The 12876-nt window shown below is 34.2% G+C and overlaps 1 protein-coding gene across 3 annotated transcripts in view; it reads right to left on the bottom strand.

Annotated features, from left to right (window-relative positions):
• FSTL5 (follistatin-like 5) overlaps nucleotides 1-12876 on the bottom strand; it is a 920996-nt gene that overhangs the window by 424562 nt on the left and 483558 nt on the right. For all 3 annotated transcript variants that reach the window (XM_012650551.1, XM_012650552.1, XM_012650553.1), the window contains exon 6: nucleotides 2847-2967. In XM_012650551.1, the coding sequence (XP_012506005.1) occupies nucleotides 2847-2967 (121 nt within the window). The remainder of the gene's footprint in view (nucleotides 1-2846; nucleotides 2968-12876) is intronic.

Genomic DNA, 12876 nt, shown 5'->3' with positions numbered 1-12876 from the left:
GTTTAGTTATAAGGTATTAATACAGATGAAGAGAAAGAAATAAATATGTGTTTATAATTCACATTAAAGTATAAATATCTTCTCGCTAATGCAGATACTGTACATACAGGTCAGTTTTGTTATCTCTGAGGGCTCATTGTACAGTTTGACGCCTAGTTCACTGAAAAATGTCATACTTTGCAGAACACTGCTTGGTTAGATCACAAAGAATATTAAAATATCCCCTATAATTGCAGCATTACTTAGAAAAACATTATCTCCTCTAAAGGATGATGTGAACATCATTTTACCATTATTATGGGATAGTTCGCGATTACCTAAAAAAAAAAAAAACCTCATGATTGCTGATTGCCAAATGGTTTCATTACCTGACATCTCTTTATGACTAAATATGAAAAGTATAGACCTTTTGTGTTATACATAACTTTGATCTAATGGTAGAATCATTACCATATTCATTAAATTCATTGAATTTACTACAAATAATTTCCATGAAATCGTTAACATGTTACTTCCTAATAGTTAATGAAATCATGTATTTTGTACTATACAAATTCAATAGTTCCTAGTGTAATCTAATTCCTCTATAGGTAACATGTTTTACTATTTCTTTACTGAACTCTTTCATTGACAATTTAGATATCTGACTTGCAAAGTGTTATTTAACAGGACTGATCTACCTTGCCTTCTTTAGCAACATTAAATTATATCCTAAACACAGAATTATTTTTGCTTATGACACGTGCAAGCAACAGTGCTCTAGGCAAAATTCTTATATACTGATAGGGTCAGGGATCATTATTCAGTCGTTTCTGGCTGTCATAAAAATAACATATTGCTCTTTCACTCATATTTTTATTATTTTTATTCCACCATTGCACCACCAACGATAGCGATATTTTGAATAAAAGTTCTGTGCAAACATACCCATTTAATACTCTTGTTGATGCTTGATAAACTGTGTACCATTGAAGTTATTTCCAGCTATTGCTTCAGATTTCAACTACTTTTATTTAGTCAAATACATATATTCTCCTAGTGTCAGGTGAGGATAGGAATTCAGAAATTAGACTGTTTATTTAGTAAAATAAGTATAGTAAAATAAAAACAATTGATATATTTTCACAGAATTTCACACCTGGAGCAGATAATGTAGTTGGTCTAGTTTTTTCTAAATGCCCTGATTATGTGAAGCACCTGACTTTTCATTTACGTTATTCTGTCTACTACCCTATGTTTATCTCCCAAAGTTCAAATTCACTCATCCTGAAGACTAATTCAATTTCTAACACCTTTATAAGGTCTCAGTTTTCAAAACTAGAGATCATATTCTCTCCTTACTTAATATTTTACATAGGCCTTTCTATAACATGTATCTTGCATGATACTATTATGCAATATATACCATATATACACATATAATATATATATTACTATGTGTACGTAAATTTTCCCTGATAAACCATAACATCTTCTCTGTCCCCCACCTCCTTAAGCACACAAAAGAATGCCTACTATAGAGTAAAACTTAGTAGAAAACACATAGACTTCATAATTATCTTCATATAAGTTTGATTATAAACTCAGCCACTTATTTCTTAACTTCTCTGTGATTCAGTGTCTTCATATAAAAAATAGAGTAATAATACTCCTTCATTTTGGTTATTTCCAAACAGTATTCTAGCTTTACAACGCCCTTTTAAAGGGTTAATAGTTCACTGGTCATCCTGTCCTATGTTCTGCCTTGTAATTTAAAGTGAAAATGAAATTTAATTAAATCCAAAGAGCATATTAATATATTGCTTTAAAAATTAATAATCTGCAACTTTTTCTCATATATTATTTTGCTTATATAAAATATTGCATAAAATATAACACAATGTTTTAATAAAAATTATGTGGTAAGAAAATTATCTTTATTTACATGGATTTTTAAGAAGAATAATAGATTTAAGTAAAGCCTACAATATGAGACAGCTGATAAATGACAAAATGACCAAGGCATAATTCAAAAAGAAAATCTTCTTACACCAAGTACATAGCCTATTTCCTGTCTTTTCTGAAAAAAAATAAGTAAATAAATTATATTTTTGTTTCAGGTGCTTGCTTAAATTAAGTCCTGTTTAATTTGACTTGTTTGGTTATTTTCAAATATCAACTAGTTAATTTATTATGTTTTCCTCCTTCTTCTGCATATAGCCTCTAACTCTTTGCTTTCTGTTTTTTTGTATTTTAGTTCTTTCTCTTTGAATTATTTTTAAAGAATAACCTGATAGGTAATTTTGGTTAGTTAAGTCATCTTTATAACTACACTCTATAAAACACACTTAGTAAATTTAAGAAACATTTAGCAAATTGAACGTATATAAATTACTCTAAAGTACCTTAATATAAACATGATTTTCATTCTAAAGCTAATTATTGCTCCTCAAATATATGGATACTCCATCTGTTAATCCACCTTGGTTTCCCAATGAAATTTAAAAATGTGATTGTGTAAATTGCTTTTAATAGATATTTGGTGACAACCGGTCAAGTGTTGCTCCTACTCTAAAATAACCTTAGAAGCAGCATGTGAAATAAATTTCTTAAACTAGAATCAATAAGAACTGATGATATCAAATATTTGATATTATATCAAAGGGTATCAAATATTTGCAAGTGTTCATTTTAGAGCTACTAAATCTCTTAGCTTTTACATATATTTCAATACCGCCAAAAATTTAAATTCTTGTATCACTTCTCTTGTAAACAACTTGTTCTCTGAGATCATGTAAACATACCATATTGTGTAAAGCAACAGGAAAAAGAACAAAGAGAAACTGGAGAATGAATCGTGTACTCACGGAATGCTCTATAAAATTCTTCCAGAGCCAGGTGCTTGTCAGCATTAAAATCATCATATTTCAGTAGATCATACAAAGTACAATCAGAAAGATCCTTGTCAAGTTCTTCCTGTTTTATCACCTGACAAGAAAATTATAGCCATACTTTTATATCTGTGTCTTAAAATTTCTATAGTATAATTTATTATATGAAATAATCACATAATAAATCATTTCAAATCTGCAGCAGGGCAAAGAATGCAATCTGTGAAAAATCCAGGTTTTCAGTTACTGAACAATTATTGTTAACCATTTCAAAGATAGAAAGTTAAGATAGGTCCTTAAAATTTAGTCCAGGCATTCTAATACAAAAGTCCCACAGTGGGACCTGACAAATCTAAACATCAAAAGAATATTTTATATTCACTCATTTACTTTGCTCCATTTATACTGACTCAAGGAAATGCCTCCATTGAAAATTGCCTCCTGTGTCTCAGTGACCTACGTCAAAATAAAACAGTGCTATTTCCCAATAAAAAATGGTGAGGCAGTTTGTTCCAACTTTCTTTCTCATATTATTTATATAAAATGAAGTGACTTTTTTTTTTTTCCTCTGCCTAAACTCGTCCCCAGCTGGAAGTTAAGTCATTTGGGATTGTGCAGGAACTCTCTTGGTCACAAAAGAGCTATTAAGCAAACGACTGTTTCCAGGAGCCAAATAGAATTAATGCACCGATTGATGATGAAAATCTATCCAAGCGTGGGTGCAGATAACATCAAACTGCTTTTCTACTCTGTACTCAGTCCTATGGACTGAGAGTACAGATCTTTTATACTCTGCTGATTTTGACTGTTGCTTGTCATATGACAGAGCTCCCCAAGATTTCTCAGATATTTCTGTTCATTGTGGGTAGCTGCATATCTCTGTCTGTGGTCTTTTGTACTCTCCCACATACAAAGACAGTAATTCATATTGCTTGGGGTTGTGCATCACAGTATTTTGTTTGTTCGTTTTAAAGGCAGTCCAATATAATAAAACACACACACACACACGCACACACACACACACACACACACACACACAGACTATGAAGTCAGTCAGTTCTGGGTTCAGCTCCCGCCAATGCCACATAATAGCTCTATAATTACAGGCAAATCATTTATCCTTTTCTAATCAGAAAATGAATGTGAAGATTTACACGCACACACACACTCACACACATATACAGAGTCAGGTGTGTTACTTAACATATGGTTTTAATATATACTTAAAAGTAATCACTTAACATTAAAAATAGTGCTTTTTACATAATGCATTTATTCTTCAAATAATTCCCTGCAGACTCCCAGACATCAGTTTGTGCGTGTTACTGTTACGTCCAGAGCCAAGAAGCAGACACTTGAAGCCTCATGTGTAGCAAAATGCTGTTTATTTTGAGCATCTGGGTGCAGATGGGTGGAGGCCAAAAAAGAGCATCCATGAGAGAAAACGGGAGAGCAGTGGGTTTTATAGAGGTTGGGATGGAAGTTTGGCGGGGGGGTGAATTTTTCATTTTCTGAACATTAACCAGTTTGGCAACTGCCTGTGTGGTCAGAGTTAGATTTACAACCTCAGGACTGTCCTGCAGCTGTTGTTTTACGGGCTTTATGATCACTATCAAAGTTTTCCATTAACCACATTCCGTCCTATATATACTTTTTGGATTCCCACCCGGAACAAACCTAACAGTTATGATGGCACATTTACTATGGATATTCATTACTTTTGGTAGAGTAGAATGCTTCAGACTTTATCACATCAATAGCAGTTTCTAAAGACCATCAGATGCTTTTGAACTATTTTTTTAACCCTTTTTAGAGCACTCCTATGTTGAAAGTTTGATTATGTCTGAGTGTGGATGGGCTGTGGAGATAGCTCTAAGATGGGGTTAAACATGAGGGTCACTGGAGCCTCCGGTGCCCTCGCCAGCCACCTGAGCAGTGAGATGCAATGTGAGCGCGTGCACTGCTAAATAGAACTTCTGCAATGAAGTGGGTTCTCTATCCTGATGTATGTATATGTATTAAAATTTTACTGGTTAAGCTGCCACTTGTAGCCTTAGAGGAGAAAAAAAGGCAAAAACCTTATCTGGTTTAACTGAGCCACGCAAATAGATATCATAAATGGCAAATATTAAGCCCTATAGTTTTACAGAATCCAGCTGCAGGGATTAACCAAACTACCTAATGCTGAAGCCATCTCTTCTATAAGCTGATGGGAAAACAAAATACTACTGCTTTTCTATTTAGAGAGGAATAAAGCTCTCAGTCATTTTCCATCTGTTATTAGTTAGGTCACAGAAAATGACTTTTGACTTTTCCTGGGGGCTGGGAGTGGGGACAGAGTATTTGATCTTGTGTCACTATATGATTCCTAAACATGTGCAATGTTAGCATTGTGCTAATATTTAGGATGCGATCAATGACACAGGAGTTTGGTCAGGCATTTTAATAATATTTTAGTGACTTTTATTCTCATATTTATTTGTAAGTAGACAGAAAATAGAAAGTTGGGGGAAAACTTTTCATCATTTTCTGTCTCATATTTATTCCCATTCTAATATTTACTCAAATTAAATTTATTTATTAGACCAAGAGAATGGACTTGTACCTTTTTCCTGATCGCTGGCTCTTGTATAAGACTAGCTTGACCTTGATTATACAACTTAAGTTGGGCATCTTGTTTTAATGATTGAGTCCTAGAGGAACTCATTGTCCCAGCTAGTAAGGTTTGTTTTTAAAAAGCCCTGCTCATCTAGAGTGGAACATGTCCATGGGAAGGACAGGGGTGATTCATTTTCTCATTCATCAATCTTTCAAATACATATATTGCTTATTCTTGGTTGATGAAATAACCATGTAAAACATGATTTCTAGCAGCATTTCTTTCTTTTAGGTTTCCAGATGGGAAGCCTTAGTACACTCTTGGTGTGTTCCTAACAAAGGAGGTACTTTTCTGTGACTTTTCTTTTTTCTTCTTTTTAATGGCTTTATTGAGATACAATTGATATACAAAAAATGAAGCATATTTAATGTATACAGTTTCGTGAGTTTGTAGGACCTTTCAATCAGCCTGGAAAAATTGCTTTAGATAGCCAGAGATATGACAGCCTAACAGTCATGAGTGTTTGACTGTCAAGAAGAAAGTAAGATGGCATATGTAAGTAGCCTTCCTCCCCCAGTACATGTTGACCACTCTTTGGCACAGGGGATCCCGACTTGTAGGACTCTGGTAGTTCCCTCAACCTCTTTCATTTAGAACCTGGTATTGGTCACAAAAAATTTTCACTCTAGGCTTCTCAAAATACATGTTACTTCTGGATTTGCGATTCATGATGGGGACAGACTCACTGAACATGTTATAATTTAAATATCCTATGATGATGCCTCAGTCAAGCAGGCCAATCATAATTCCATTTGTTATCTCTTGTAAAATAGAAAGAAGGTTTCCCAAACTTACCAATGTTTGGGTGAACTCATTAAGGCTACAAGAAATATTTTTTTACATATATTTTTTCCTGGATCAGAGTTTAACTTATAGGAATCTTAGACTTCACAGAGGTTAGGATCAATGTGACAAGGTAGAAGTTTTACCAGGGTGAATGGCATCAGGAGAGTTAAGATACGCAGCATCCCGGAGGGATACATACTCAAATTCAACATAATACAATTGTCAAAGTTGCATAAGGACTATAATAGTTCAAGAATGAGTCAATGCTTTAGGCACTGTATTCTCTTGTGTTCCAAAATAAACAATAAAAACAACTGCTCTGTCTAGACTATACTAGTCTCTTTACCATTCTCCTTCACCCATTTATTCAATAATCCATTCAACAAATCATTTTTTATTGCCTACTATGTGTTAGGCACTGTCCTAGGCTCTGAAACATGGCAGACAATAAAATGGACAAAATCACTCCCATGTAGAATTTATATTCTAGTGAAGGGAGAGCAAAGAAACATATATATAAAACACAAATTATGTCAGATGATGATAGTGATAAAAAGATAGATAAAACTGGGAAGAGAAATAGAATGTTCCAGGAATGGGTGTAGAGGTATTATTGTCTCCCTGTTATAGAGAGGTATGTGTGTTAGATTTTGGGGGATATGGGATGATTTGGAAATCCAAGGATTATTATGCTGACTTTCATAAAATGGATAAAAGACATGTTATTGATTTGTTCTTTTTTTATTTCAAAATATTAAGTGGGTACAACTGTTTTTGTTAAATGCGTACCTTTAACAATGCTTAAGTTGAGGCATTTAGTGTGTCCACCACCCAAATAGTGTTCATTGTACCCAATGGGTAGGTTTTCACCCCTCTCTTCCTCTCCTCTCCCTCCTTCTTGATTTCCAGTGACCTTTACATCTCTTTGTGCCCATGTGTATCCATCGATAGGTTCCTAAGTATTAGAGAGTACATGTGGTGCTTGTTTTTCCATTCCTGAGATACTTCACTTAGGATAATGGTCTCCAGTTCCAACCAAGTTGCTGCAAATGACATTATTTCATCCCTTTTGGGGGCTGAGTAGTACTCCATGGTGTGTGTGTGTGTGTGTGTGTGTGTGTGTGTGTATTACATTTTCTTAATTCACTCATGAATTGTTGGGCACTTAAGTTGATTCAACATCTTTAAGATTGTGAATTGTGCTGCAACAAACATTTGGGTGGAGGTGTCTTTTTGATAAAATTGCTTATTTTCCTTTGAATAGATACCCATAGTGAGATTGATGGGGTGAATGGTAAGTCTACGTTTACTTCTTTGAGGAATCTCTATACTGTTTTCCATAGAGGTTGTACTAATTTGCAGTCCCACCAACAATGTGTAAGTGTTCCTTTCTCTCTGCATTCATGCCAGCATTTGTTGTTTTGGGACATTTTGGTAAAAGGCATTCTAACTGGGGTAAGGTGATACTCATTGTAGTTTTAATTTGCATTTCCCTGATGATTAATGATATTGAGCATTTCTTCATATATTTTTTGGCCATTTGTCTATCTTCTTTTGAAAAAAATCTCTGTTCACGTCTTTTGCCCATTTTTTGATTTTTCTTTTTTTTTTATGAGTTCTCTGTAGATTCCAAATATTAGCCCTTTGTTGGATGGATAGTTTGCAAATATTTTATCCATTCTGTATGTTGTCTATTTGCTTTATTGAGTATATTCTTAGCTGTACAAAAGCTTTTAAATTTAACCAAGTTCCATTTATTTATTTTTGTTGTCGCTGTATTTGCTTTTGGGGTCTTCATAAATTCTTTGCATAGGCTTATGTCTAGAAGAGTTTTTCCTACATTTTCTTCTTAAATTTTTATGGTTTCATGCCTTACATGTAAGTGTTTTGTCCATCTTGAATTAATTTTTGTATATAGTGAGAGATAGCGGTCCTGTTTCATTCTTCTGCATGGGATTGATTTGGATGGCATGAAAGCAGACCATGTGATGAAGTATGTGTGTAGGGGCGAGAAAGATAGAGGAGTGGGATTGTCCAGTTCTGCGTTTTTTTCTTTACTCTCCTTAGTGGGGCCAGGAGAGAAATAGCAACTGTAAACTCATGTAGAGAGACACCATTCACATGTTTAAATCATGTGAGTTCTTCCCCATCCCTTTACAAAATATTTTTCCCCAAACAAATCACGATCATGTCACTGCCACAATGGTTTTGATAACGCTGGTGCTCAGTGCTCCTCTTTTTAAAGAAAGACCATTAAAGTCTTTTCTGAAGTTAAGGAGAGGGAGATATTTTATTTCTTTCTTTGGCAAATGTGTAGAGTACATCAAAGACTAAGAGTTAGCAGGTAAGTATACTCCTTTGGTAGGAATGCATGTCTCCAGGTATTAGATTTATGCTTCTCCCACAAACTCACTGTAAGTCAGCTTCTCTACCGTGTGACCTAAACACCTTCTTGTCTCCTCCCTTTTTCCGTTCTTTTCTTCCGTCCTCCCTCCTTCTTTTTTTTTCCCCTTCTTTGCACCCAGTGTGTACTGAGAACTTTGTCAGATGCTGGGGGTGAGTTAATCTATAAGAATGACACAGTCCCTGCCCTCACGGAGTTTTTATCCTAGAGAGGATGAGTGGAAACATGCAATCAAATTATTAAAGAAGATAATTACACATTATCAACAGTGCTTTAAAAAATAAATGATGTGAAATGACAGAGAGTAAATAATATCATAAATTTTAATTGTTTAATCATATATAAAAGATGCTATCCCTCTGTAAAAGATATATTAAAAGAAAATGATTAAATAGAAATAAGTCTAAATTTTCTTTTAGGTTTTCTAAAGTGCTTGATATAATATTTTTAAAAGAATGTATAGAGCTAACTGTAATTCTTTTGAACTACCAACCAAAGAGATATTATTATTTTTATTAAGCCACTGGTGGGAAGAAAAGTATTTTACTTTTAAGGTATCCTACATGGCTTGTAAGGAGTCTCTGAACATGAATTCCAAATTTTTAAATGTACCTTGAACTTCTCAAGAAAAGATGCTATAAAATATGTTTAAATTTTTTAAGAAACCTTAAACTTAATATTCCAGTTGTTCTGTGCATGTTATGAATATACTTTAAAAAAAAATATCTGAAACTAGTTACTAAGGTTTCCAGAAGCAATTGAAAGTACTGGTTTTTAATTGTAGCACACAAACCAACAGTTATAGGCCTTATCTTTTTTCTCTTAAGTGTTAATTGTTGCTATTATTATTATTCTGAAATCTTTAGCACTGCCAAGGAAATGTCCAGTACTACTAGATTCTACTGGCATTCTCTGTCAAACCCCTGGTTTCTACTGCCTTATTTTGTATACTAGATGGGATTATGGGCTTTTAAATACAAGAAATAGTTGTTCATTCTCCTCTAAGGGATGATTTGGACAAATTCCTCTGTGCTTCCTACCCTCCTATGTTAAATAGGATTAATTACCATGGCATTCTCTAGAAATCCTTACTTAATCTTACTTCCTTATCCACACAAATGCTTATTTATTTGTATTTAGTTGGTTCCCACTGAAACAGCTTTTTATCCATGAAACAAAACAATTATTACTAATGTTATAGTAAATAAATTTGTTGACTAGATCAGAACTTTTAAAGAAATCTTTAAAATTGTGATGGGATTTATCAACTCAAAGTAAAGATTTATTGTCCATTCCCCTAGGTAACATTTTTAATAATTTTTAAAGAAACATACCTCATATGTGCAAATGTTTAAAAAAAAAAACCTCATTGCTATGCCCATCTTGTAAGCTTGAAAATATCTACTTTTTTATGCTTGCCTTTTATTTAATTTTGTAAATGTATTTACATATGGAAGTCATTGAGCAAATGGTATTTTAAATCAAATATGTATAATGTAATAATCTAAATCCTGTGAACAAGTAGTTATTTTTATTATTTTAATAAAGAATTGGTATGTGTGTACATTAGGGAAATATTATTTCATTCCAAAATGCATTTCTAATGTAAATCAGCTTATTAAGATGACAGAATCTAAATGGAGAAAAACCTAAATCAATATACACAATGCAGCTGCTTGTCTAAACCCAGAATTACAAGGGAATGACTGCTTACTTAAATTCTACAGGTGTTATTTTATCAAATGGAGAAAGGCCTAAAGAGCAGACTTTCCAAGTTGATAGCGCCATTGTACTCCAAGTACTCCTCTGCTGCTAACAAACTCAAGGCGGCTATTCAATCAAGTGAAGCCTACTATGCATCCCTCATCTGGCCCTGAGAACCAGATATACAAGATCACAATGCAAGAAATTGTTGCCCATTGTCCTTTAAGGGAACATTTAAACACATTTTTGTGCTTTTTATCTGATTATTTCTGCTAATCTCTGAAATCCAAGTCTCCCCACATTGTTCTGCACATATCCCAGTTGGACCAAATTTCCTTCCTTCTCCGTCCCAAACTCATCATTGTGCCCTCTGAAAATTCTGCTCTCTCATCAAAAAACTCTCCTTTGCCTTCAATTTCTTATAAAAATATGTTCTTCACCATATTGACTTTAGAAAAATCTGGCTGTCTCTTAAAAAAACTGTTTGTCCAGTAATTTTAATTAATTTAATTAAAGGCTCACTTTTCTTACATGTCCACTCTACCTCAGTGTAAGGAAGGTGGTAGATAATTGAATGGCTCCCTATTGGTATTTCTGGAATATTTCCTTTTCCAAAACCAGTCTTTTCCAGATAGATAAATAAGAAGATAGAGGAGAGAGAGAGAGAGAGAGAGAGAGAGAGAGAGAGAGAGAGAATCAGAGAGAAAGAGAAAAATGAGACAACAGATAGACCCATTCCTTTAAATCTCAGGCAGTTTTGCTACATGATTCTTTCCTATTCTCTCCCCAAAATTCACTAATGGATTTAGCTCCTGGTTCAGGGATATTTCTGTCTACCCCTACTCTTTGAATATTCTCAGTGACTTCATTATCCACGTGAAGAAACCACCCAGAAGAGCTCTTTTGCATAACAAATGATCCTTAACCTTCTTTCCTCCAATGATTTTTTTTTTCCTGCATGCTAGGTTATCAGGAGGACCAGGTCCATACTTCAGGTCATCTTTATCCTGAAATCTTCGTTTCAGGCATTATACATCCAGCTCTGTTTTAGGAATAATATATGATCTCAGAACCACAAATGTGGTTCTATATGGCTGAATGACTGACCACACCAGACATATATACAACATGTAGCAGAGATACCAGGATGCCTTGAGTAAGTCTGTGACCATGCTTTCAAAAAAGAAAGTTATGTGTTTGTAGAAGCTTTGAAGTGAGCTGTTATTCTTTGAGACATACATCGGAAAGTTAAACCAATTTGGGGGAGAGTTCTTCAAGGACAATTTTCATTTAAGCAAGCATTTTTGAAACTCAGATTTCACGGCAGCCCCGAAGAGAGTGCTGAATTCTTACATTTGGGGAAGACAACTTAAGAGAAGAGGAGAGAGATTCTGATAACACCTGTTTACATTTAAGGGGAGCACTGAGGCAGAGGATTTACACCTTATCAGAATGGTCATCAGAAAAAGCAAAGACTTTTAGTTTTTCCTTTAGCACCAGAATTATTTAGTGGTAGAATGAGTAAAACCATTCAGAGTTCTACATCCTCATTCTGAATAGGATCTAGACAACACTGCACAGTTTCCAGAAAAGAACACAGGGCCTCCCAGAATTAAATAAGCAAAATGCCCATCTACTCATTTTTAATAAAGATAATATAGGCAGTTAAAACAAAGACGCACAAACAAATAAAACCCTTAAGTGTGATTGAGATCTTACTTTTGTCCTACAGTAATTAAGACACTTATATGTGAGAGGGAACAGTACTGTTCTATTCCTGTAAAATACAAATTTGATAGATAATTCACTCTACCTTGCCATCTAACTCCGTATTTTTTTGGAGAGGCAGAAAGAAAGGGGTTAAAGTAGGTCTGATATACACTTAAGGAAATTGAAAATTATGTGGCTTTTACCTGGCTCTGAGGGTATATAAAATAAGGCAGAAGGCAGAGGCTGGAAATTTCCACTAGCCTCTAGGACTGCAGATAAATGTGTCCTCCACTACTGCCTGAGAGAAGAGGGTGACAGATGCTATTTTTTGATGTTGGATTGTTATATTCTATAACTTGCCATTATTTTTTAAGGAAGGTAGATGTTGGCAACTGTGAAATATGATGTCTTTGGTTATAAAAATGTAGGAGTATTTAAAATAGAACCATATTGTTTTGCATGATACAGAATTTGGAGCCCTGGGAAAAGTCCAGAAATCAGAGTTTAGAGGTAGACTTGGGTATTGTATCTAGGGTGTAGAAAATTCAAGGCACACCTTGCACAGAAAACAAGAAAAAAAAAAGTGTACCAAATACTCAATCTAAACTGGATTTCAATTTGTGATTTGGTAATGTGAAATGCAAACCTACTCTTTATCTCCCTTACACATCTTTGATCAAGTCTTCATGAGTTTTTGTAAATATATATATTTTTTCTGTAGAGCTCAAAGAGGAATAAAAGAG

Source organism: Propithecus coquereli, unplaced genomic scaffold (assembly GCF_000956105.1).
Source record: "Propithecus coquereli isolate 6110/MARCELLA unplaced genomic scaffold, Pcoq_1.0 Scaffold332, whole genome shotgun sequence".
In the NCBI taxonomy this organism is placed as follows: domain Eukaryota; kingdom Metazoa; phylum Chordata; class Mammalia; order Primates; family Indriidae; genus Propithecus; species Propithecus coquereli.
The sequence above is the reverse complement of the archived record's forward strand: the minus strand, read 5'-3'. Positions and strand labels throughout refer to the sequence as shown.